At 36.4% G+C, this 26039-nt stretch overlaps 1 protein-coding gene across 1 annotated transcript in view; it reads left to right on the top strand.

The window, feature by feature from the left end:
- Positions 1–20478: 20478 nt before the first annotated feature.
- LOC113229401 overlaps positions 20479–26039 on the top strand; it is an 89600-nt gene continuing 84039 nt past the window's right edge. Inside the window, exon 1 of the mRNA XM_026462972.1 lies at positions 20479–20538. Within this exon, the coding sequence (XP_026318757.1) occupies positions 20479–20538 (60 nt within the window). The remainder of the gene's footprint in view (positions 20539–26039) is intronic.

Raw genomic sequence — 26039 nt, 5'->3', positions numbered from 1 at the left:
TCTTTGTTCATTGATGTCTGTTTTCATTTATAATTTACTCTATTTGTTCGACAATATCACAGGTAGAAGTACCCTAGAAAGTGCTCGGAAGGGAAGACTCCCATGGGATTTTGATATCCAATTACGTTAAAAATTGTTCCACGATTACCTTCCTGATAAATATATTTTGATCATGAAGTGGAATCTTATTATAGTATCGTATACATTGCTCCTTGTGTGCTGTACATACCACGTAATACTATTTACATGAAAGTATGTTTACAATGTATAATCTAAATGATTTCAATCAACTTCCAATGCCAATGTCACATATGTTACGAGATAAACTGTAAGATCTCCTGTCTGCATTTTGGATGATACCACCTCAAATGACCAAGATCCTGCACTCGATTGATTGGACTTTATAAATTTTTTTAAATGGATTAATTAATACGGGTAAAAAATCTGCCGATTCTCAAAATTCACAAGTGGTCAGTAGTAAATGAAATTAATTTTCCACGGCATCAATGCAATGGTGCAACGAATCGATTGATGCGTCGAGGCTTATGATATTGCATTGTATTGTGACATTTAACAGTTTTATTTCGGATTTGTTCTCCAATGGTACGTACTAGCTTTATCTGCTCTAAACATTTTGTTTACAAGTTGAGATCGCAAGAAGTCCCGTACCTTATTTTGTTAACCGTTCCGTTTTGTAAACACGATTTGTTTGCGTTACTTTAAAAACTTTAATAGCAAATTTCACGTATTTTCTCAGTTATATCTGGCAAACCGATTTTCGACGTCGTCGTCCATTGTAACTGTGAATGTGATCAATTAATAAAATCATATATCAATAAACATGGCGTTGAACGGAATTTAACTGTAATAGAATGTAGTTGAAACCATTTTCCTGCATGATCACAGCGACAGTATTCCTCAAATTTCAAATGTCGACAAGTAATCTAATATCACACGAAAAAAAAAAATTTTTTTGGTCTGGTACTAAACATTATTAAATTTTAACTATCATAAGAAATTGTTCTCAGTTTTATAATGATTTCAAATATATCAGTTGCCCGTCAATACTTTGCTATATTTGCTTAGTACGTTATTTCAATGAGTATGGACTAAGAAATTTACTATAAAAATATAATAAAAAAGTGTAATTTGGTTTAAATTCATTATTTAAATTCAAAATTAAAATTTTATTAAAATTTTATGGTCACAAATCTCATAAAAACTACTTAGACATTTATTCGGTTTTGACATTTAGGAATAGACATTATTTTTTAGTAGTATTCAAACTTGATTCTCGTGTTTCGGGTATAAAGGTTGTGTATTTCAAACCTAAATATGTAACATTGGTTATAGGTTCATATTGTCAAAAGAGAGAAAGTAACTAGGTCATGTAATAGTCGATTGCAACCACTATTGATTCACATTCTATCTGATTACCAAAATTGGAACGTCATTTATCATCCCACCCAAAATGGAACTCGCACCAAATAAGGCAATGTAGGTACACCCTGCAATTACCATTAATTAAATACATATGCGTAAGTTACAACTTTCGAGAAGTTTTATGTCGTGGAATGTGTTTATAGGATCGTGATTCTATCGACATTTGTACCGATTGAGTCACAATCGCATTGATTTCGACATTGATTCTTCATTGATTGATATGTCGACAGCACTATTTATCCTTCCTGGTACGGAATAAAGACCACTTAGGTCGCACGATTGGTCGTAATTGACAAAAATGTAAGGTATAGGTTATTTCTTTGATGAGTATTGTGTCATAACTTTTTCACGAATTTTGTGTAGTTTGGGATGCAATTTTAATGTTACAAGATTGATATTCCAGTGTAATTGTGAGCCACAAAAAAAATGTCTTACGTAACATCATTACTTGTAGTTGATATAAAGTTTTGGTAACTCTTTTTGAGGTTGTAAGAAATTGTTATAAGTGACAAATTATATTTGTAATATTCTTTTTAATCCAGTACGTAATACATTTTAATCGAAAGGTATAACAAAAAACTTTGAGCAGCCACTTTCGACGACTCAATTATATAAATAACGAGAACTAAATAAGCTATTGAATGCGCTATATCTAAAAAAAGATAAACTTAAAAGTAACATTATGAAACCGGTTCGATCCGGTCGGAAGCTGCGTTTTTGTATAGAGGAATAGTAAGCCGGGGTTGTAATTTAAGTGTGTCATTTCCACAGAACAACAAGTACAGTAGGAGTGGTTAGTTGACACATGTCAACTATAGGCCTCGAAAGACCTATCTGAGCTCAGGCCGCTATTTTCGCTTTGCATGGTATGGTTGTGTGATTCTTTCGTGCAAATTCTCTAAAATCCTAGAATAATGCCTTAATATGCTGTTTTGGAGTGCAAAAATAATAGCCGTACCAAAAATATCACCTGTAGTGGTATTTCATATCATCGGAATGTCTTATTTTAATAAATTTTCAATTTATCGAAATAATTTGTTTGTTACAAGAAAACGAAAGTAAATAAATAAATAACGCACACACTCAACATAGCCCCGCACTAGGGAAACCCTGTGTCGTGGGTGCCATGGACACACACATAGACAACCACAAATTACATCCAAACACTCGAGAGAAATAATTGTAGGCCATACAACTATTTCTCCCGACCCGGGAATCGAACCTGGGATCTCTGCGTGGCAGTCCGGCATGGTAACCGTTAGGCCACGGAGGCAGTTAAGTAAAGCTTATATCCCTGTAATATGGCCGCTTCTTGTTTGGAGAACCAAATTAATAACTCCAATTCGTCGTCGTTCAGCAATTAACGGCTAGATGGCAGCACATTGATTGAAATTTCAATATAATATCAAAACTTGTAATCATAGGTATTGATGGTATTGAACTTTCAACGATATGCCAACAGTGTAAATTTTATTTCATATTAACAATCCAGAATTTGTTTTTCTTTTAAAAGAAGGATGGCAAAAGCTGACCCACAATCAACGAAGTGCCGTTTATGTGCTTTGCTAGTATAATTTTACGTTTTAGTTTATGCCTCGTTATTAATATATTTTTGTGTATTTTTAGAAGTCGGGAATAAAGAAATTGTAAAACAATGTATTTTAGAATAGATGCAAGAATACAACGCAATAGATTCAGTTCGACCATAGATTAGGTAACGTTCTTGTAGTTACGTTTCATTTTAAGCACGATTGAATGTTTACCTACCAAAAGTATTGGTTATTTTATAGTACACCCATAAAACAGTAAAGCTATAAAATATCTAATCAAATAAATAATAATACACAATGTGACAAAAATGTTTAGACAATATTTAAATGATAGATACGAAAGTAAGCAAAGGAACGTTTTGACAAGAGACCTTTTGCCAATGTCAATGTCACTTTGAGATTGAGAACAGTGTGAACATTTGTGGCAGATTTCTGCCATTCGGGTGGATTTAATTTGTATTCATTACGACAGAACGTTATTAAATGTGGCAGAGTTTGGCAGATTTAGGCAGAACTTGCTATTCTTTATTATTTTTAGGAACAAACTGAAAACTTGTTCGTTTCTGCTATTACGAACAAACATCTGAAGCGAAATACAGGGTAACATTATAAAAATATTCTATATCAAGTTTACAACCCCAGTTTCTACAGGTTGTACTCAATGATAGGTCTTTCTAATGCACGTCGTCAAAAACACTGGATCACAAAATACACGGGATGTCGCCATCCTTCTTTGAAACTACGACCAATCAATATCAAGATTTTGTAGCGCTTCCAATTAAGAACGTGTGAGTTTTGGCAACATCGGTTGTAAACACAAGATCGGTTCTGATAGTAATCGAGGCTTAAATCTTCCTCTGTTTCTTTCTTACGTGGTCATTTCATTAGTCTGTATTCTTCAAAATTCATGTATAGAATCTGTATAGGTAGAGTATATTTACCTAAACCCATCATCATCAACCCATTTACACGTCTCATCGCTGGGTACAAGTCTCCTTTCTGACGAGGGTTTAGACCATAGTCCGCCACTCTGTCCCAATGGGGGATGGGGACTTCAGACGTTTTCCGAGGGCTGTGAACCTTCTTCGACGTGAAAGTTGCATCACGATGGTTTTTCAAAGTAAATTTTGCGCATAAATTCAAAGAAACTCAGAGGTGCGAGCCCAGTTTTGAATCCACAGCCTCTGCTTGAGGTATGTCAATAAAGCTACCACGTCTATTTTTACCTAAACTTCATGAAATTATAAAGAGTAGATATTACCTCCCTCGAAATATCGGAATTATTATTGCGTTTTTAGCAATAACTACAGTTATTGTTGTAGTGTTAGAAGAAAAGTTTTATAAATGTAAGTTAGAATATTGGAACTGTGCTCTGTTAATATCGCACTCGTGTGTTTTCGTTTAGAGTTTTTTAGACATCCGTTTAGAGAAAGAAAGAGAGAGAAAGAGGCACTGGAACTCTCCATGCTTGATTTCTCAATACTCAATCATCATTACCATTTTAATAGTAGAGCCCCTTGTGAAAGAGTTCGTCCAGGGCAGTACTGCATTGGTGTTAAAAGAAATTAACCAAAAACCTGATTTTCAGTAACTGGCAAAAACGTGCTTGATTCCTAGACAATTTTGATGTGTATCTATTACTTGAGAAATGATTGGTTCTCCATACAAACTTTCATCCCCTATTCCACATTTTTTAAGATTTATTTTTGTGGTTAAAGTAGCCTATATCCTTCTCCTAGGTCCCATCCATCTTTATACCAAAATTCATCAAAGTTGGTTAAACAAAAAAAAAAAAACGTAACACATAGAGTTTTTTCGCAGTTAACTTTCGCATTTATGAGTTTGAATTCGGTGTGGAGTCATTTTCAAATAAGTTTACAGAAAATCCGTGTGTTTTAAAATTATACACCAGTTCTCTTTGAGTTTACATAAGGCTCCAGTTGTATGTTGAACAACACAATACCTTATTAGTGTATCTATTGTTCATCAGGCGACCTCAGGTCAAGCCTTGTTTAAACTCAAATAATCGGACAACCATCTCAACATTTTATTATGCACTGCTTTTCTTTTGAATCGAAATGTTAGCTTACTTCTGTCTATTGAAGAGCCCTGGAAGCCCAGTAAAAGAGAGCTCCTTGCGAAAGAGCTCGTCCAGGGAACTACTGCCACCTTACCTATTCTGCTGCCAAGTAGTAATATTAGCATTACTACGTTCCGGTTTTGAAAGGTAAGGATGCTGGTGAAATTATAGGCACATTGCCCTTGCCAACTTACCTCTCAGGGTGACGGGCACAGTGGCAGTGCCCTTCAGATCTTTGCGATTTAAAGCTATGGACAGGCGTGTCGCTTACCACCACGCATAAATCATATTTTAAAAAAAATCATCATTGTTAACCTATTATATGTTTCACTGTCGTGCATGGGTCTTTTTAAAATAGAGGGATTAAGTCCTAGTCTGTCATGCTGGCTTAACAATTTCCTAACGTTGTGAGCTTCCATAGGCATTCATTCATTTCATCATAATTTCTTTGGCCGTCAGCGTGAGGTATTGAAACAAATGTCCGTAATTTAATAATTACAGACACAAGTGCATACTGTCACAGGGATTCAACCGTCGACCTTTTAAATGAAATGCAACTTTTCTCTCACTACTCTACCACCGCTCCTATAAACACTCAATAAACGATAATAGTTTCGCACACACGAAACATGGGTGTATGTATTTATCACCTGTCACCAGCGAACAATACTTGTTTATAATTATACGCATTGTATAACTTACGCACATAATTGTACATGTTTCTACATATGTACATAGTCCTAATTGTCTACTAATTACATGCTGTGTGCAGTCGATCGTAGTTTGTTTCTGTCGCCGCCGGGCCGGCCGTGATGCCGAGCGTCGTGATCGCGATTTTTTTCAAAATGCTTTCATAATAAGTTACTTCATAGAGAGACAGTAATTAATGATATTTTTTTCAATATATTTACTGAAGTCTAAATGTATACTTCTTTATTTGTGTAAAATTATTGTCGAAGATAGTTTATTCAAAACAAAAATTTGAAAAAAAAAAAACATGTAGCGTTCTTTGGAGTTTTAAATATGATGTTAATTGTGTATAAGTTCTAATAAAACTTAAATTTAAAAAACCCCGATACAACACCGCATACCATAAAACGTCAATAAGCACATTATCTCTAAGAGCGGTTACACACAGCGACGTCTATCTGCCGCGTGTGTGAAGTAGCGATGCAAAAGCGATGCAAGGGTGATGCAACTTTTCGATTTACAATTAACAAAACAATGTGCATAAACTTGTACAGATACAGATTCACAAACGCGCGTAAAAGTCGACGTGAGCAATCGCTCTGAGACAACTACTCGTCGAGATTAATTGAATGAGCCCAGCCCAGGAGTTGGGTAGTTTGCAGATTGTCCTGGTTATAGTATCAAACCAGGAATACTAAATATTGTAGAGTCATATTGATTTCCATAGTGTCTACACCAAATTTGAAGTCGAATGGGTACGTGTAAAACAAATATTAATCATAAATCTCAGATAACACTCTTTTGACATGCATACCTATGTAGGTATGCATGTCAAAAGAGTCTTATGCATGTACATACTTACATTTTTACTTAGAGAATGGAAACAAATTTCCATAGTCTAAGCATTTTTATTACCTACTTATTTTAGCTTGAATATTTTTTTCGGGTCTTAATCACATATATTTGTTTGTTTAAAACAAACCAACGTTTCTTTACAGGTCACATGGTCACGGTAGACTGACCACGACCACCATTGTCTATAATTATTTGTAATCTATGTATTTTGTATGTGAAATAAAGGCGATTTTATTTTATTTATTTTAGAGCGGTTACAGGAGGCGCATTTTAAGCAGAGATGCAAACGCGATGCAAGCGCGCGACTGCATCGATTTAACGCACGATTGCATCGCTATTCTTGGGGTTTATAGGCGATTGCATTGATGTATTCGATCTATCGCCTATAAATCGCAAGTACAGCGATGCAATCGCGCGTTGCACGAACACGCGTTTGCAACGCTGCTAAAATCACCGTGTGTAACCACTCTCAGGGTCGTGTTCCAGAACTCTACTCAATAATCAAGTTAGGACTTGAGTATGATTTCAAACACTGGAAATACGATCCTAATGGCAAGTGAGTATGATTTCTAATGCTTTAAATCATACTCAAATCCTGACTTGAGCATTGAGTAGAGTTCTGGAATACGAACCTTAATGATGATATTGGATTGAATGGGTTGCTAATGTACTGTGTACACTTGCTAATGAACTTTTTAAGTGCTATAGTGCGTCTGTTTTACTGAATGAATAAAAAAAATTTTTAAAGCCTTGTGAAGTTAGCAATCTATCACTGCGTCGAGCAAAATGTGCAAGGTCCCCACTTCCTGGTTAGCTTTCAATAAAATAAATTTGCTACGGCTTCTATGGTGAAACCAATGTATAAACATTGAACAGTGTATAGAATAGCGATTTCCCCGAAACAAAAGCCCTTGGATGTCACGCCTATTTATTGCAATCGTTTACATTGTGGGTGTCTAAAGACTGGCGATGCCATAGAGAATAATCTATAGAATTATTTGTCTTTCTTTTTGTCAAGTATACTTGACAAAGAGACGGAACGGTCTCTATTTAGATGAAACCACAACAAAGCTGCTCTTTATTGGAACCTTATCAACAAAAGGCGGATTTGAGCCACGTTAGTGCGTTTGCGCGCTGAAGCCGATTCGTATTCCTTCCGAAGCCGAGACCTAGAAAATTCGTATATTCTAGGATTTGTATCGATCTTAGCGCACAAGCGACATCCGAAATGGGTCCGAGTTTACTAGATTATATATTCTCGGATTCGGAACGAATACTCCGAAAAAATACGAATATCGCTTGTACACCTAGAGATAAAACGATCCCTCTGACTCTGTTTAATTTCGGACCATCATTTCCCGGATTCGGAACTGATACTCTTAGGCTTAATTTACATTGCTGCGGAACGGAATGGAAGCAAAGTTTTAGTTTTATTTTAATGGAACCAAAAAACTTATGTCAAAAGTGTAACAGGTAAACTAGATACGAACCAAAAAACAAGTCATGCGTCTTTCGAAGTCAAAGTCAAAGTCAAAGATTATTTATTCCATAGGTAAAATAAATTTACACTTGAAATCGTCACATTTACTGGCTACTGCTCGTTCACTACGCTGACCTCCTTGAGAAGAACGAGCAAGTATTCTCGTACAGTCTCGGGGATTTCCGCAGCGACCGTATAGTATCTAGTTTGTACGTCACATAATTGATTTAGTTAGTTTCTTTCTTAAGTTTCTTCTAGTTTCTTTCTAGTTCACTAAGCTACGTACAATTTCGTTACAAAATCTCGCTTCCATTTCCTTCCGTGGTAATGTAAACTAAGCCTTACTTCTTTGCTTTTTTTTTTATTTTACAAGGTGACGGGACGAACAAGTCGTGGGCCTGGTGGTGAGTCACACCGCGCATACCTGCCCATAACATTTGCCATGCCACTCAGAGCTTTCCATCAAAAATATCTGAGTGCCACTGCTACTGCGTGTTAGGGACGCAGTGGCAGACCCTGAGCCATAAGTTGACAGCATAGGTTACCCTACCACCTTTAAAAACAGGAATGCATTAAAGCCTTACACTATGGAAACCAATCCGCTAAGATTAACACTCAAATTTCTGCTTCACGGCTGAAATAGGTAAGGTGGAAGTAGTTCCCTGGACGAACTTCTTCACGAGGAGCTCTATTGCTACTAAAATTTTGTTTCTGTTTACTGTAATTTTTGTTCCATTTTTCATTATCCTGTTTAAAGTTTTAAAGCTTCGAGCAACCGGTTTACTACAAATGAAGCACTCTATGGTACATTCTATTACACGATCGATAATGATTACCGTTTAGCACCTCCGTACAGACGTATAATTGCCCAATAGTACAATCCTACACATGTGTATGCGCGGGCGCAGGCTCCACTGACACCAACATTTAGTGTTATGCTAAGTAGGTCAAGAGATAAAGTTTAAAAATGTTGTCAAATATACTCAGCTCTATATGGCATCTACGTATAACATGGGCAGCACTGAAAGTTGTGTGTTTGCCGACATTTCAAGGTTGAACGGAAATTTGGTAACGATCTTGCCCATTATATATAAACACATTGTAATTGAAGTTGACGATCTCATCTCACGAACAAACGAATAAAAACACTGCTATTTTGGAGGAGCAGAAAAAACGGTGTCTGAATGTGATGGTACAATGAATCTTTCGAGTAACAACAGAGGATAAATGTAGTATTTGGCGTAATTGCCACGCTTGGTGGGTTGCCTGTAACACGAGATGCAATTTTTAAGTAGGTTTTCCTGCACATTTCCTGGATTTTCCTCAGTTGCAATCTACGACAATCACAGAAAGATATAAAATCCAGACAGCGGCGGCGGTCATATAAATAAATAAATAAATATTAGAGAACAATGTGTGTGAATTGTTGATCCCTATGCAAGTAATAAAAGCATTTGGGAAATTGGAAACAACGACGGTGCCACAAACACCCAGACCTGGGAAAACATAGAAAATGTAGTTTTTCTACATTGATCCGGTCGGGGATCCAATCCGGAATCTCAAATATGGCGACATCATGGAAACCTATGTGCAATCCTCTCTATCACAGATGTCGTAGCTCAAAATAATGTCTGCAATGACAGTCATATTTCCCAGCAGGACTCTATTAATTTACATTTTCATCACACTTACTCGTTAATTGTATGATTGCAAGGTGACCAACTTGGCTATAATGCCCCAAATAAAACCCTTGGGCTTTTTTCCTTTCCATTACAGCCATGGTCGGTAAGGAGCTTTTTTAATTTGTAGCATGAAATTCTTCCTTATATAGGTCAGGTTCAAGTTCAAAAAAGGAGGTTACTTAAGTTCAAATTTAAAACATCCGCTTAAAATGTTATCTAAACAGAAGTTTCATTGCAATTCAACCACACTACATAAATAAATACTTATTATTAAAAATGTATTTTAATTGACTTTAATTATTTTCTGTAAAAAAAATATAGCGATTTTGCTTTACAATCCATCATGGTTTTTTTGCGAGTTGTATTATTTAAGGAAGAATAACTAGCTGGCTATCGTTTGATTAAAAAAAAATACCCGCTATTTCCAAAATCCTTAATTGTTGTGTTGCGAATTGTGAACAGTATTTATTCATACACGTAATAAACATTATATTTATTTCCTTGCAAGTGTGATGAAATACATTGTTTTTTTTTTATAATACTAAGTGACAGGACGAACAAGTGTGTTTGGAGGTAAGCAACACGCCTGCCCCTAACAATTGCAGTGCCACTCAGAGGTTTAAATCAAAAAGATCTGAGGGGCACTGCCACTGCGCCCTACACTCTGAGACATAAGTTGACAAGTCCCATATGCCTGTAATTTCACCAGCAATTACTGCTTGGCGGCAGAAATACAAAACTCGAGTTACTAAAGCCCTCAGCCTTCGGCTTCGGTTTTCTAATAGACCGTCGTTCGTGATTTCTTACTTTAGTAAGAGTATTAGTTTTAACTATCGTCTCTTGAGCGTAATAACCTAATAACTCAGGTGCGAAGTTTGATGAAATTTTCAGCCTTTATATCTTCTTAGCCCACGATGCAAAAAGAGACGAGTTATAAGTTTGAAGCGTGTGCTGTGTTCTTAGCTATGTGTGATGCACAGACTACATCACATAAGCTATATATTGACGAATCTTGTTCCGTTGCAATGGAGACGATGTCGGAACAAAAGTGTACAGTTTGGTGTGTCGTTCACTGTACGTCGTTTGCTCAAATGACTTTGGTTGATTCCGCATGGCAGTGAAAGTGTTGAATTAATAACTTTGGAAAAAGTATGTAGTAAAATTGAGGATATATACTGATTACTGTACGGTGTGAAAACATAATTCCTAAAAATTTTCACAATATAAAGAAAACACAAACTTACCTCGAAATTTTACAAGAAAACCGTTGTACTTTTTTAAAATCAACTAAATTAAATAGAACCAGTACACGATGTCCATTTTTCAAACGGCTTTGACTTCGTAAGTAAAAAAATTAATTCTAAAATAAAGCCAGTATCACTGCCGGTCGACCCAAGCAAAATGAATCGTATAAGTGCGGGAAAAAATTGAATATGAACTGTGGTACTATCGACTCTGAAAGACCGTCAGCTCCTATCCCAGTTTGCGTAGGGATCTCAGTCATAAAATAAATATTTATTTTACTTCCATTTGACATGCCATTACAATGATGTTGTAACCTTGATCTGATGGTGTAACTAGGACGGTCTGCATATCACTCGATCCTCAACAGCTCACAACAGAAAATTGTGTTTGGGCTCATGGTATTGGTATCTCGACGAGTAGTTGGCTTACAGAGATGACATTTTGGAGGACACATGTGGGACACAGTTCTTTATCGGGAGATTTTTAACCTTGTCAAATTAGTCACCTGTATGAACTTGTAATAAAACTGTACGATTAAAGGCCACTCTCGTGTCGTTTCTTTGGCATTACTAAAACAAAAATATAACGAAATACATACACACACAATGGGCAATGCGGTGAAACAGCAAATTATGAAACTTTATGTCAGTTGACCACGATTGCGTTTAGCAGATGACATTGTATTATGTTGTGATAGTTGTTTATGTCGATGTACCAACTTGGGAGGTCATAGGATAACGGAGAATAGAAATTTATATTATGACTAATGGTAATAGTAATTGTTTTTGTACGCGAATTCAAACCGTATTCTTTCAATTGTGAAACAAGCGTTTTTTTAGTAATATCAAGTGACGGGACGAAAAAGTCGTGTGCCTGATCCATAACAGCTGCAGTATCACTCAGAGGGTTCGCAAGGAACTCAGGGGCACTGCCACTGTGCCCGTCATCCTGAGACGTAAGTTAACAAGTCCTATGTGCCTGTATTTTACCAACATCCTTACCTTTCAAAACCGAAACGTAGTAATGCTAACATTACTGCTTGGCGGCAGAAATAGGTAAGGTGGCAGTACTTCCCTAGACGAACTCTTACAAGGAGCTCTCTTTTACTGGGCTTCCAGCGCTTTTCAGTAGACAGAAGTAAGCTAACATTTCGATTCAAAAGAAAAGTAGTGCATAATACAATGTTGAGATGGTTGTACGATTATTTGAGTTTAAACAAGGCTTGACCTGAGGTCGCCTGATGAACAATATATATACTAATAAGGTATTGTGTTGTTCAACATACGACTGGAGCCTTATGTAAACTCAAGGAGAACTGGAGTATAATTTTAAAATACACGGATTCTCTGTAAACTTGTTTATTTGAAAATGACTCCACACAGTCTTTATATGACTTAATATCCAAACTTATAAACTCTGCGTGTTACGTTTTTACGCCTAAACCGCTGAACTAAATTTGATAAATTTTGATATAGACATAGATAGGAGAAGGATACGGTATATACACCTATAGGCTACTTTTGCCACAAAAATAAATCTTAAAGGGGGTAAAATATATGTCAAGAACCAATAATTTCTCAAGTATAGCTGAACGTCAGTGTCTAGGGATCTATTACAAAAAAAAAAAAAAATTACCAGTTACTGAAAATCAGGTTTTTTAGTTAATTTCTTTTAACACTAATGGCTTTTTTCGTCAATTTCATAATTAAAAAAAAGTTAATAACAAAATAAATAATTTATTAAATTTATATAGTAATTAAGTTTTTTGAATGGCGGGATATTTCACCACTATGATATTTAAATTTTTTTTCTGAAATTACTACAATAATTTGTTATAATTATTAATACAAAGATCGAACAATTAGAAGAAAATCCTTCTATCCGGCTGGATTCGAACCAACGTCTCCTGGCAAACCGTGCTAGACGCTATGCCAATGAAGCCACGTAATGAACCTTTTTGCCGTTTTTGCCATCTGTGAGACAAGCACATACCCTTACTAAATAATGCTTTATTGGCTGGTTTTCGGCGATTTCATTGGTAAAGACATCAGCCAATTAGTATACGAAAAAACAATCAAAACTTCTATTAATTCATAAAACAGGAATTACGAGTTGCATGCTTGTGAATGAAACAATTCTTAAATAATAAAATTAATAATAGGGTACGAAAAATTAAAAGGAAAATACGAGAACAGTTTATGAAGATGTTGTGTAACGTGTTTTCAATCACTGCGACTTGTTGTGGACGTAAGTGCTCTCAATAAGCTCTATGATAACCTTAGGACTGTAGATAAGCGAGGTGCTTCTCATGGAGGCCAGTAGGATGTTATTTGTTATGATCTATATTATATCTACCACATCATAACAATAAAAAACACGGACATTTATGTATGTTTCGAATACTTTCAATATTAGGATGCCTTCAAAATAATTAGATGCTTATAAAAGCGCTTAAGTGGCGTGTAGAGCTTGTAATTGGGATGTCCGAATAATAATAATAATAACTTTATTTTCATTTCAATAACCATAGTAGAAATCATTATTTGTTAACCTCACTATTATATAAGCGATAGCTGAAAATCAGGGCGTTGCTTTTGGGCAACACTCGCACTGAGCAATGGCCTGTTTGGCTTGCTGCAGCATTCACAGCTTGTTTTTAATGAATTAGCAGATATATGTTGTTTATTACGTATATTTATTTGATTTCCTAGCTTTTTGTTGTTTTGTTTGTTTTGTTTTGGGTTTTTTTGTCTCCTTTTTTTCGTTACTATATTACTCATATTGTTACTCGTTACTCATATTGTTGTGTGCGCTTGTGGAAAGCCAATAAACGTATTCTATATTATTAGGTTAGAATACTGTAGTAAGTAAAATATACCTCTGTTAGAGGGCTCCGCTCTTCCACAACTAAAAAATCAGATACCATGTTATTAAATTTAACACTAAATATTATGTGAAACTAAAAACTATAATATAATTTAGATATTAGGTGAAACTACATGTTTATTACAAAGAATTTGTTCAGAATGTTTGTAAGGTGGTGTAAGTGTGCGTGCATCTGTGCGCGTGCGTGAGTGTTTGTGTGTGTGTGTTCGAGATTCGAATATCCGTTAAATTTGGTATTCGAATCGGATAATTCTAATATTTCGAATAATATGTAAACAGTTTTAAAACAAGTTTCATTAAGGTATTTAAAGATATAAGTGGCAATACGTGTATACATATTATATCCTATAAAAAACACTCAGAACAACTTTGTAATATAGTTTAATAGAAATAAGCGTCAGCTTGCTTTGAACATCCAGTCGTGTAGCGGGTATCGTGCGAGCTGTGCATCCAACAACTATTGGTGCATGGTGCGTGTGAACCCTTATGAGACGGGTCGAAACGAAAAATACCACGTACGTGACGTACTTAACATACAGCCGAATATTTCTTATATTAAAAAGATAAAATATATCCGTCCGTACAATAGCCGAAAATTGCCTAGATGACTTCTTAATAAGTGTCAACATCAACATGTTTTTTTTTGTCACTATGTGTGTACACTGAGTGGCGACATTGGTAATTAATTATTTTTCATAAATTTGTATTTGAGTAAAATCAACTTTGTTCATTTGGAAATTACAACTATTCGTTCTAACCGCCTTTGTACGACTAAGTAAAAGGTTCAATTAGAAGGTCCTATTCTTCCCATTGTACTTATGTTCGCGGCATTTATCAAGCCTCGTGTCATTGCTAATACCACTGTTGCAATGTCTAAAAAACACAATCCTGCGGCAGATCGTCGTGTGTGGCCCAATACCAACCACTGTTTGTTATTATGAGTTCGCTTATGTGTGCAATTAGAGTTGCCTAAATAACATTAGAGACAAGTGCAATTCCCGCCAATCATCATCAGTGCTACATGTTGCTTGCAGCGTAGGGTTGTCAAGTTTTTATTTTACAGGTTGCAAAAAATAACTTCAAAAATTTAAGGTTTTCATCACAGTATCCTCGTGCTTTATTCAAATAGCCTTGACTCTTTGTATGTCGTAAGATATTAGAGTCAAGACTTAGAGTTTCTCTTTATTAAGTTAGTACCTAGTTGTTTTATTGCTACATATATATATATATATATATATTTCAATTAATAAATAACTATGTATTTGACTTCCATCTCACTTGATGGAAAGTGACGATGAAATCGATAATAGAGCATGCACACCTAAATAATGCCACTCATTATGGCCTTGAAAAGGTCTAACTTATACCGTTCAAGGAAGAAGTCTGCAGGTATAAACTGTGGAAGCGAAACGCTTCGGGCCAAAGCTTGAAGTATCCACGACATACGGGTGGAATCCCAGCCTGTCTTGTCCCTCGATGATGGAAAGAGGAAGGCGGAATTATTTTGTGCAATTCCCTCGCATACTTCTCGGGGTATATCCTGTAGAATACCTATAAGCAGGCAACTTTCAGTAGCTCAGTCTCTAATAATTCCGAATTACCTATAAGCCTCTTGGCACGCTTGTCGATTGAATCCAAAGTGGCCATTTGGTATGTAGCAGAGCCACGCCATAGGTGGAAGCAGTACTCCATACACGACCGGACTGGGTACAGCTGAATTATTAACGTATTTGACATAATTTTCCATTGTATCACAACCACTATGCCAGAACATTTGGTCATCAGCAGAGTGGAAGCCTGATGATCTGTAATACAGGTTTTCTCTCAATCTATCCTGGTCACCAGTCTCTCATAAACCAGAATGGCCGATTTTGTTTGTTTTTCAATTTCAGTTTCAACCTTTGTCAAATGCAGTATTTACATATTAATATTCTATAACCGCGTCGCGGATTGGTATCTCGATTACAAGAGTATGATTTTGAAACACAATTCTGAATTTGAGGCACTCTCGTTCAAACAACCATAAACACAACAATAAACATGTCTACTATTTGACGCCATTTTTTAAATACCGAGGGAACGCTTGTATGGGTATACGCGCTATGCAAATCGACTGCACCGTAAGATTATGCGAATGTGTGCCTCGTACTCGGGCGCGGCGGGCGCGCACACATAAATGCCACGCTGCTAAGTTTGTATGGAGTTAACTTACTCATCTTATTATACTATATGTTAAAGATAACATGAGAACTGAATACAATAAGTAGGCTCATTTGTTGGTAGACATACATACATACATATCGTAGCAGCAGAGTCCCTTGTGAAAGAGTTTGTCCACGTCCAGGGAAGTACTAAGTACCTTGCTTTATTCTGCCGCCAAGCAGTAAGCATTACAGCTTTCAAGTTTTGATGGGTACTGGTGAAATTACAGGCATATAGGACTTGTCAACTATGTATCAGGGTGATGGGCTCCGTAGCAGTGTCCCTCAGGTCTTTGCGTTTTAAAGCTCTTGTGACACTGCAACTGTTATGGACTGGCGTGTCGCTTACCACCAGGCCCACGATTTGTTCGTCCCTTGGATTAAAAAAAATGGTTGCTTTTTCCAATTAATGGAAGAAGAGTGTCAATAAAATATTGAGTTAAAACTTGACATACATTTTTGGGCACAATGGGCACGTTTTCTAAGAGTTCTTCAATACGTGGATTTCATCAGGACGTACGTTCACTGTTAGTGAGAGGAATTACTACTAAGTATTCACAAAATGCCGTAACTAGTAATTAAAGTCATATTCGAATCGTCGACTACTCTATTTAGAAGCAACTATACTCCCACTGGGCTGCCATCGATTTAGATCATAATATGATATTTTTATGTCTGGTTTAAGTATCTACCACCTACCTACTATGCTCTAAAAGAAACATATGGACCTAATAGGTATGTGTATAGGTTTCATTCCAAATGTAATGATACGAACTTATATTTACTGATTATGTTGCTTTATTTCATTAACAAAGTAATAAATAAACTAAATAATGTGTATTTACAGTGTACTAAATAAAGGAAATATACTAAGTATGCTTAATACAGAAGAAAAGAAAAAAAACGTTGTGTATAAATTATAAGCGATTTATTACCCAAAAGACAATTTCATATGCTATGTGTAACAATTACGAAAATCTAAGAACTCGAATCTATAATTCCATTTTTTAGATTTTTATTAAATTGACATTCAATTATTTTTTTGTGAAATTACTCCACTAGTTTGTTATAATTATTAATACATAGATCGAACATTCAGGAAAAAAATCTTTCGATCCGTCCGGATTCCAACCGACGTCTTCTAGCAAACCGTGCCAAACTCTATGCCAACTAAGCCACGGAGCGAACTAGCGGACCTCATGAATTTTTCTATGTGCCTGTTGTCGTATCTTTGTATTTGGTTTTTCAACGACTTTTTAGCCGTAGCGCCATCTATGACAAATCTATGAAAGTATTTCGTCACCTTTACAGCTACCAGCCCCAGCTAGAGATGTCGCTATTCACTGTATTTAAATTCTTTGTGTTAATAATTACAACAATCCCTTTTTAGAATTGTCAAAATCAAAATGTTAACAAACCAAGCCGTGACCGTAAAGCTTTTTCTTCAGATCATAAATTATAACATAGCTGGAATCTCAGAGGATGGAAAAAATAGTCTAAGGTTTGGAATTGATGACAAATGTCATTTACAAATGGCAAACATGTTTTTTTAGAGTTTTATGTTTCGTAAAAAGATTCATTTGATGTCTGGCACTTTGTTTCTTCAAGATTTTTTCTAGTACAAGTTATTGAAATAGATTGTCTAAATAGGAAATAAAACAATTTTTACGGATTTAAATCGATTGTCTACACCACACCCTTTAATTCATTAGCAGTAGTAGAGCTCCTTGTGGAAGAGTTCGTCCAGGGAAGTACTGCCACCTTACCTATTTCTGATGCTAAGCAGCAATGTGAGCATTACTGCGTTCCGGTTTTACAGGGTAAGGATGCTGGTGAAATGACAGGCTCATAGACTTGTCAACTTATGTCGCAGGACGACGGGCGCAGTGGCAGTGTCCTTCAGACCACCGGGGGGCACGACTTGTTCGTCCCGTTCTGTAGTATCATATAAGTAAGAACGTCCAAATATGTTTAATTATTACTTTAGTTACTGCGATCGATTGCCTATTATTGTCAGTCGCATTCGGTATGTTAAAAAAAATTAGCCTTGAATTAATATGTTTCTTTCCGCCATTCACTGAGAGTTGTCTTCCGTTTATCATTCATTTCACCTTTGATCCTTCTTTTCTAATCGATATCACTAGACAATGTAATGTTGCCCCTTATAATTATCAGATTCAAAGGAGGTGGCTTAGAGGTGGAATGGTAAGTCGATGGTTCAAAGCTCTAGGTGGCATGTAACCTATGATTTTAATTTATAAGTTGTATACATTGACTTACAAATAAATGGACGACAAGTCTAAACCAAAAACCACGAAAAAAGTGTCCGTAGTCAACCTATTTAAACGTAGTGACATGTAAAGGAATATGAAAAAGCTAAAACGTTGAATTTAAATTGTAATGTCATCGCAGTACTGTCTAATTTTGCTTGCTTCGCTGTCAGAAGAAACAAACGAAGACTAAAGCGTGAATGACGCTCTGTATACGATTTTAACGCCCTATAAGTTCGGACACTTTTTAGCGCGGACCCGACGTCCATACAATTGTAAGTCAATGGTTGTATAGTTATATTTTATTGGCTAAATTTGAAAATCACGTAACTCCGTTTTCGGAAGAAATCTCTTTTTTTTTTTCTTCCAGTTCAATATCTGGCAATTGAAGGTTATTTTTAATAGAAGTTCTAATTACTTCAATAAAACAAAAGGAATGTATTCCTTCGATCCGGCCGGATTCGAACAGACGCCTCCTAGCAAACCGTGTCAGACGCTGTGCCGACCAAGCCACGGAACGAACATTGATAGAAAATAATTAAAAATTATTATGGTGATGAAACATTCTGACATTCAATAAAAATTGAAAAGGAATGTAGTTTATGACAGGCCTAAAGAAGATCGTGACTTCACACATACCATACATTTTGTTTACGTACACAATACAAAGCAACTCAGTCGGTTTGCATCACTGTGGGCATATTTGCACATTGGCTATTAAATTTAAACAATATATTTACAGGTGAACAAAACGAATAGACTTAGATAATAACCAAAGGTCGGAATAGGGTGTCCGAAATGAGTAGATAAATGTCTACATATACATAGATAGAAGGATCGACAGTGACTTGTTAAAACATGGACTATTAATGAATTACTTATTTCCAATTACGGATTTACGGTAATAGTTTTCACTGCATATAAAGATAAATCTACTCACCTGGGTGGCTGAAATTGGATTTTGAAACTGTTCTAGTGGTGCCATGTAAAAAAAGTAATAATTATAAAAACTTTATTCATTTTCAACATACAAAGGGTTGGAGCCCTGTAGTAAGTAAAATATACTTGTGTCAGAGGAGTGTATGTGTGTGTTTTTGATTGAGTGTGCATTACGTAATGCAGTTTAACAGCGCTTCTGTTTCTTCATAAGTGGTCGGTTTATAAGATTGTCATAATTAACTTTTCACCAAAGTAAACATTTTTTATGGCTAAAAGCAAAAGTTTGTTTTAACTAATGCGGATATTGTTTATTATTACATATATAGTTATCTACAAATGTCATTATGAGATTAATTGCTATTCTATAGGCTTAACCAATACATCTCTCTCAGTCACTCTTTTTATCTATATGTACACATTTACTTATTCATTTGGGACAACCTATTCCGACCATTGATAATACCTCTTGAATTGTTATTAATCAACTGTATTGCGATCGTGGTAGTTTGGAGAACCGTATCGAGTCATGTCGCGCACCTAAAGATTGTTCTATTTTGAATAAATGTAAACTGCTTTGCGCATCCTTGACAGATGTTTAAGGTAGACAAGTGAGCACAACTTGTTTGTTGCATAGTTTTATAAGTATTTTAAATAGAGTCGGGTTTTTAGCTCTATTGAGGCCTTATGGTGTAGTTAAGATTTTCCTTTACTATTAATGTAGACATTGAAATGAGTTTCAGTGATAGCGTAGTGAGGAACTTGGCAGCATTTTATCGCATTTATATTTATATGCGCGTTTATATTTTTAGTAGCAGTAGAGCTCCTTGTGAAAGAGTTCGTCCAGGGTAGTACTTCCACCTGCCTATTTCTGCCGCCAAGCAGTAATATTAGCATTTACTGTATTCCGGTTTTGAAAGGGAAGGGTACTGGTGAAATTACAGGCACATGGGACTTGTCAACTTAGTCTCAGGGCGACGTGCGCAATGGCAGTGCCCCTCAGATTTTTGCGATTTTAAGCTTTGAGTGGCACTGCAACTGTTATGGACTGGCGTGTAGTTTACCATCAGGCGCATGACTTGATCGTCCCGTCACTTGATATAATAACAAAAATCTTTTTTTCACCAGATGGAAAGTGACGATTTGGACAATTATGAAGCATGCACACCCTAGTCACACTTTTCTTGAAAAGGCCCAATAGTTACAGGTTTTTTACCCCGGTATGAGTTATAATAAATAAACAAATATTAGACAATATACATACGTTGCTCTGATCCCAAAGTAACTAAAGCGCTTGAGTTATGGAAATCGGAAACATCGACCGGCCGGGGTCGAACCCGGGACATCAGAGGTGGCGACACCGTGAAAACCGGTGTGCAACCCACTCGACCACGGAGGCCGTCAAATAAGTTATTTTTATTTTCCCGATATTTCGAAACGGTTTCACGCTCCACAGTCACGAGTTGACTGGCCAGCTGCAGATGACAGCTTTAAGAACGGACATAATATCCTGTGTACTCACTTTCGCTGTCAATCATTTGTAGCACTACCATTGTCACTCACTTTTTTTCCGATAAATGTTTTCTTATGTTTTATAATTACGTTTATCTTTACCAAAATTTCTTGTTTCAAGAAAAAGGTTTACGATCATTGCGTCTTTGTTTACAGTTTTTCTAATTCTAAAAAAAACGAAGTTCAGATGAGCTTGGAGTAAAGAGGATTACAATTTATCTCCGATATCGCAAGGTAATGACAGATGTCATTCAATTATAAGCTTCGACAACAGTCGATCGATTCGCGACTCGTGACTGGCGAATTCGCAAAAATCGATTCGTGTAATCGATATGAAGTTCGATGTCTGCACAGCGCGCGCTTTTGTGCGTTGTATCTCGAAAGTGCATCGGACAACTTGCGAAATACTTAAATACGTCTGAAAATAAAGTCTAATTTAATTTAGATCGTGTCTGGTGTTAAGATTGATGTCGATTTTATAGCTGTTTGTAGTTCAATTGATTGACAATCAAAGGAGAATTTGGGAATTAGAGAGCCAGATCCAATAGAGATATAGAAGAACTAGTGTCTGAGCCGAACATAATCGGGGAAATAAAATCTGCTTGACTTGGCTGACTAGGACATGTAGAAAGAATGGGAGAGAATCGATAAAAAAAAACGTTTTCGGAGCAATCTACGAGTCACCGTCCAGTGGGCCGTCCAAGATATCGCAGGAAGAATGATTTCGCCAAAGACCAAAAGGAAATTAATGTGTTCGAATGGTTGGAATTGGCACAAGACCGACAGAAGTGGCGTACTTTGGTGTCGGAGGCCAAGATCCACTTCGGGTCGCTGAGCCAGCAAAGACAGCGTTCAATTGATTGATTTGCGATATTATAGAACTTGGTTCATTTTAAAGCTTTAGATTTATTTTGATTTATGTCAATAATTTCTAGATGTTGTTATATCGTAACCGTGTTAATGAAAACAAATAGCAGTATTTAAATGAAGCTTTTCTCACGTTACTAACGTAATTACAAGTTTGTGAATAATAACCGTACCTATAAATTATATCTCCCGTCTATGCAATTACCGGAGCTCGAAATAGATACTGTATATTTACCTAAACTTCATAACCTCAGTCTAAAATTCCGGAATAAAAAGTATAGGTAATGTTTTTATCGAGATTTTAGGTTTTTACGAGTGTTAGTACTTGTTTTCTCAAATATACTAACGCGACGTTTCGGGGCCCTTATCGGGGGTCCACTACTATTCTCCGTTCGTCATCCGTCCGAATGTCAAATATTTAATACTCGACTAAATTAAAAGACGTATGATGCGCATGATGTTACATACTTGACATGCTCTTCTGATTATGTATTACTTATTTGACAGATATTGTTCCAAACGGTCGCTTGGTTACGGGTGACTGAGAGTTAGCTATGTTTTTACTTACAATTACAAAACTTTTCTTCTTAGTTACAAATAAAAATGCAACACATAATTTAATATTCCGGAATTCACTAGTTCTTTGAGTTTCTCGATAATGCGTATCTGTATTGGACACTGTACAAGTCTGAAGTTATTCGTGAAGAAGTTCGTATTTATTTTTAAGGTTTTATTTGTGATGAATTGCTTTTTTATAATACCAAGTGACGGAATGAATAAATCGTGCACCTGGCGGAAAGAGACACGCCTATTCATAACAACTGCAGTGTCACTAAGAGTTTTAAATCGTAACGGGGCACTGTTGACAAGTCCTACGTGCCTGTAATTTCACCGGAAGAGACATTACTACTTGACAGCAGAAATAGGTGGCAGTACTTCCCTGGACGAACTCTTTGACAAGGAGCTCTACTGCTACTAAAAATGGTTTCTGAAAATGGGCGGATGCAAACCTTAAACATATTATCGACATACTCTACTTCCGTTAAGCTAAACATACTCTGCTTATTAACATCTCTGGTAATTACAAAGTCGTATCGAGTGTGAACGCATATTTGCATGTTATATTTGTCTACACGAGGTTGACAAATAGCGTTCGCTAGTGGACAAACCACAGTTAAACACGCACGCTGTGCGTCAGAGGCTCGGTTCAGCGGCAGGCGGTGCGAATGGTGATCCTACATCGACGGGCTGAGTGCGATGTCTTCGATAAAGACCACAGTAAAATACCATATGTTAAAAATTATCTAGGATCATCCCTGAGACAGTTCATAGAAATCTACACAATATAACCTTGTAACGACGTGCACTAATTTACGTATTTCATAAATTATTTTTAAAAACTTTGCTTTCACCGGAATTTGCCTTTGTTTAAGAAAATACCTTAAATTAAAGAAAAATAACACCAAATCAATGTTTATTTATGAGAAATTAGTGGAAAAACGTGGTTTTCAAAAATTCATATTTTTTTATGACAACGTGCAAAGGCTACTTCATTGCTAGAGATGAGGTATATCGATAAAAAGTTTTCAATAATTTAATGTATAAATGTATAATTAATTGATTCAAAGTATTCATTCTTAAAGTATGAATTTTAATCATAGACTATGAATTAACATGTCAGTTTTATTGCTTTTTTTGAAACCTATTAATTAATGGTAATATAACTGCCTTCGTGGCCGAACGGTTACCTTGTCGGACTGCCACGCAGAGGTCTCAGTTTCGATTCCCGGGCCGGGAGAAATATTTGTATGGCCTACATTATTTCTCTGGTGAATATGGGTGTAATTTGTGGTTGTCTATGTGTGTGTCCATGGCACCCGCGACACAGGGTTTCAGGGTTTGAAAGGACATACTCTCGTGGTGGTTCCTGATGCCAACGATGCTGTTCCGGGTTCGTTTCGGTCTACCACAAATGACTAATTATATTTCCACAAATAAAAGTCGACTTTTCACTTGACACAATATGTAATCAACAAATCACCGTCGCCATGACAAACAGAAAAAAGCATAAAATGTACAAAGGAGTCCGTAACAGTTCCATTTGTCACTAAGAAGTCAAGAGTCTGATGAGGGCAAAAAAGCCAATAAGTTAACTCTTCAGGTCGGTTTTTTTCACGTACACGTTTACGGTCACGTAATTACGATGTACACCAACTTTGGAACAGTTACGTTTGTAACCAGCTGAATGCAACGGTAGTCGTCTTTTGTCTGAGATACGGGGTGTGTAGGTGATTTGTAGTGTAAATGGCTTATGTAATGACATTTTGCACAAATAAAATGTTTCATTGTCTTGATTCTTCTTTTAGTTTCCTCGATTTCCTTTGAATTACTTCGGGCGCCAGTAAAAATGCGCATCTGGTGAGTCCTTTTGGTTGTAATGTAGCCAGGAGAGTAGTAAACTCCGCAATCTCCATACATCTCGCCTAGAAAGTTTAAAGTTCAAAATTCCGAAAGGGTAAAGAAATAGCGGTAATAAATCCAGTTTTATTTATTTATTATATTTGGTAACTGGTAAACAGTTAAAAAAATTTACGAGAAGACGTGTTCGCTGCCGCGATCGGGCAGGGTATGAGGATGGAACGAAACAAAATCAGAATGGCGAGGCAAAGGAATTATTAAAGAACGATTGAAAATTTAAAAACGAGTGGCCAGGAAGCGGAGAAAAGGGGATAAAAAGGTGGGATGACGGTGCGAGGGAATCGCATCGTCACACAATAGTAGCAATAGCCCCCTTTGTGAAAGAGTTCGTGCAGGGAAGAACTGCCACTATATATATCTCTGCCGCCGATAAGTAATGTATGCGTTACTGCGTTACGGTTTTGAAGGTTAAATATGCTGGTGAAATTACAGGCACATGGAACTTGACGTGCGTAGCGGCAGTATTCCTCCGATCTTTGCGATTTTAAGCTGTGAGTGAGAGAGTTTCCACCAGGCGTATGATTTGCTCATTTCGTCACTCGGTATCATCAAAAATTATTCGTCTGGCTGCTGGGTACGGGTCTCTTCGTCTTTTATATGCAGGTATTATCACGTTGTATATCTTCACTGCTAACGAGAGGTAGTGCTACTAAACATTTACGAATATGCATAACTTAGAAAGTAAAGTCTTAAAAGTCAAACCGTCAATCTCCCAGTTCAGAAAGAACCGCTCTCCGACTGTTCTCCCACACCTTAGAGCTAAGTCCAAACTCATGGTACCACGATTTCGTTTAACCAAGGTAAACAACTCTTTTATGGGGAACTGTATACGTTTTTACAATAAGATTCCGGAGCATATATTAAGTTTATCAATTCCTAAGTTTAAAAACTACATTAAAAATATTTTGATCGAAAAATCAAATTACAAAGTTGAAGACTACGTGTTAGATAAAGATGTATGGAAAGACGACATGGCTCCAGAATCCACACAAATTTGATTCAAAGTGTATTCCATAGCATTTAAGTTTATTTGAAAAGAGCAATCCCTAGAGTTTCTTGCTCGTTCTTCTCAGGGAGGTCAGCGTAGTGAACGAGCAGTAGCTTAACTGTGACGTTTTCAAGTGTAAATTTATTTTACCTATGGAATAAATAATCTTTGACTTTGACTTTGACTTTGACAGCTCACATGTTCATACCTACTCGTAAAAAATGTTCTAATCGTAATTAATAACTGTTATTTATCCTCATCGTATTTTTATTTTCATTATATATTTACCTTAATATCATAATATTAAAGTGATACTACGACTCCTAAAATATCGTGAGGAATGTTATGTCACCTTGTATAGGTAGCCGGTATACAAGAGATAAATAGAGCGTGCGTGAGTGTGGCAGGAACGAAAGCGAAAACCTCTTTGTTTGGGTCTTTGTCGATGATGGATGTCAATGGAATAGTGTCAATGTTTTACTTTTATTTGAATAGCTCATTGACTTACAAATAAATGGACGACGGGTCTAATACAAAAACCACGAAAAAAATGTCCCAAGTCAACCTATTCGAAATTTAAATTGTAATGTCATCGCAGTATCGCGCTGTCAGTAGAACAAATGAAGACTAAAGCGGAGTTTGGCGCTCTGTATACGATTTTAGCGCCTTACAAGTGCGGACACTTTTTAGCGCGGACCCGACGTCCATATAATTGTAAGTCAATGGAATAGCTACACAGTTTCTAATAGTCGTTGAACTATGCCCGAGTTACCAAGTACGTATTCAATTCACATGAAAGGAAAAGTGTATTCGTTTTCCCGTTACGATAAAATTTCCTTCAAAAATATGTTCCACAACTCCAAAAGAGCAAATCAG

Source organism: Hyposmocoma kahamanoa, unplaced genomic scaffold, assembly GCF_003589595.1.
Source record: "Hyposmocoma kahamanoa isolate Upper Pololo Valley unplaced genomic scaffold, ASM358959v1 62, whole genome shotgun sequence".
Lineage (NCBI taxonomy): Eukaryota > Metazoa > Arthropoda > Insecta > Lepidoptera > Cosmopterigidae > Hyposmocoma > Hyposmocoma kahamanoa.
Note: the sequence above shows the minus strand (reverse complement) of the source record. Positions and strands in the feature narration are given on the sequence as shown.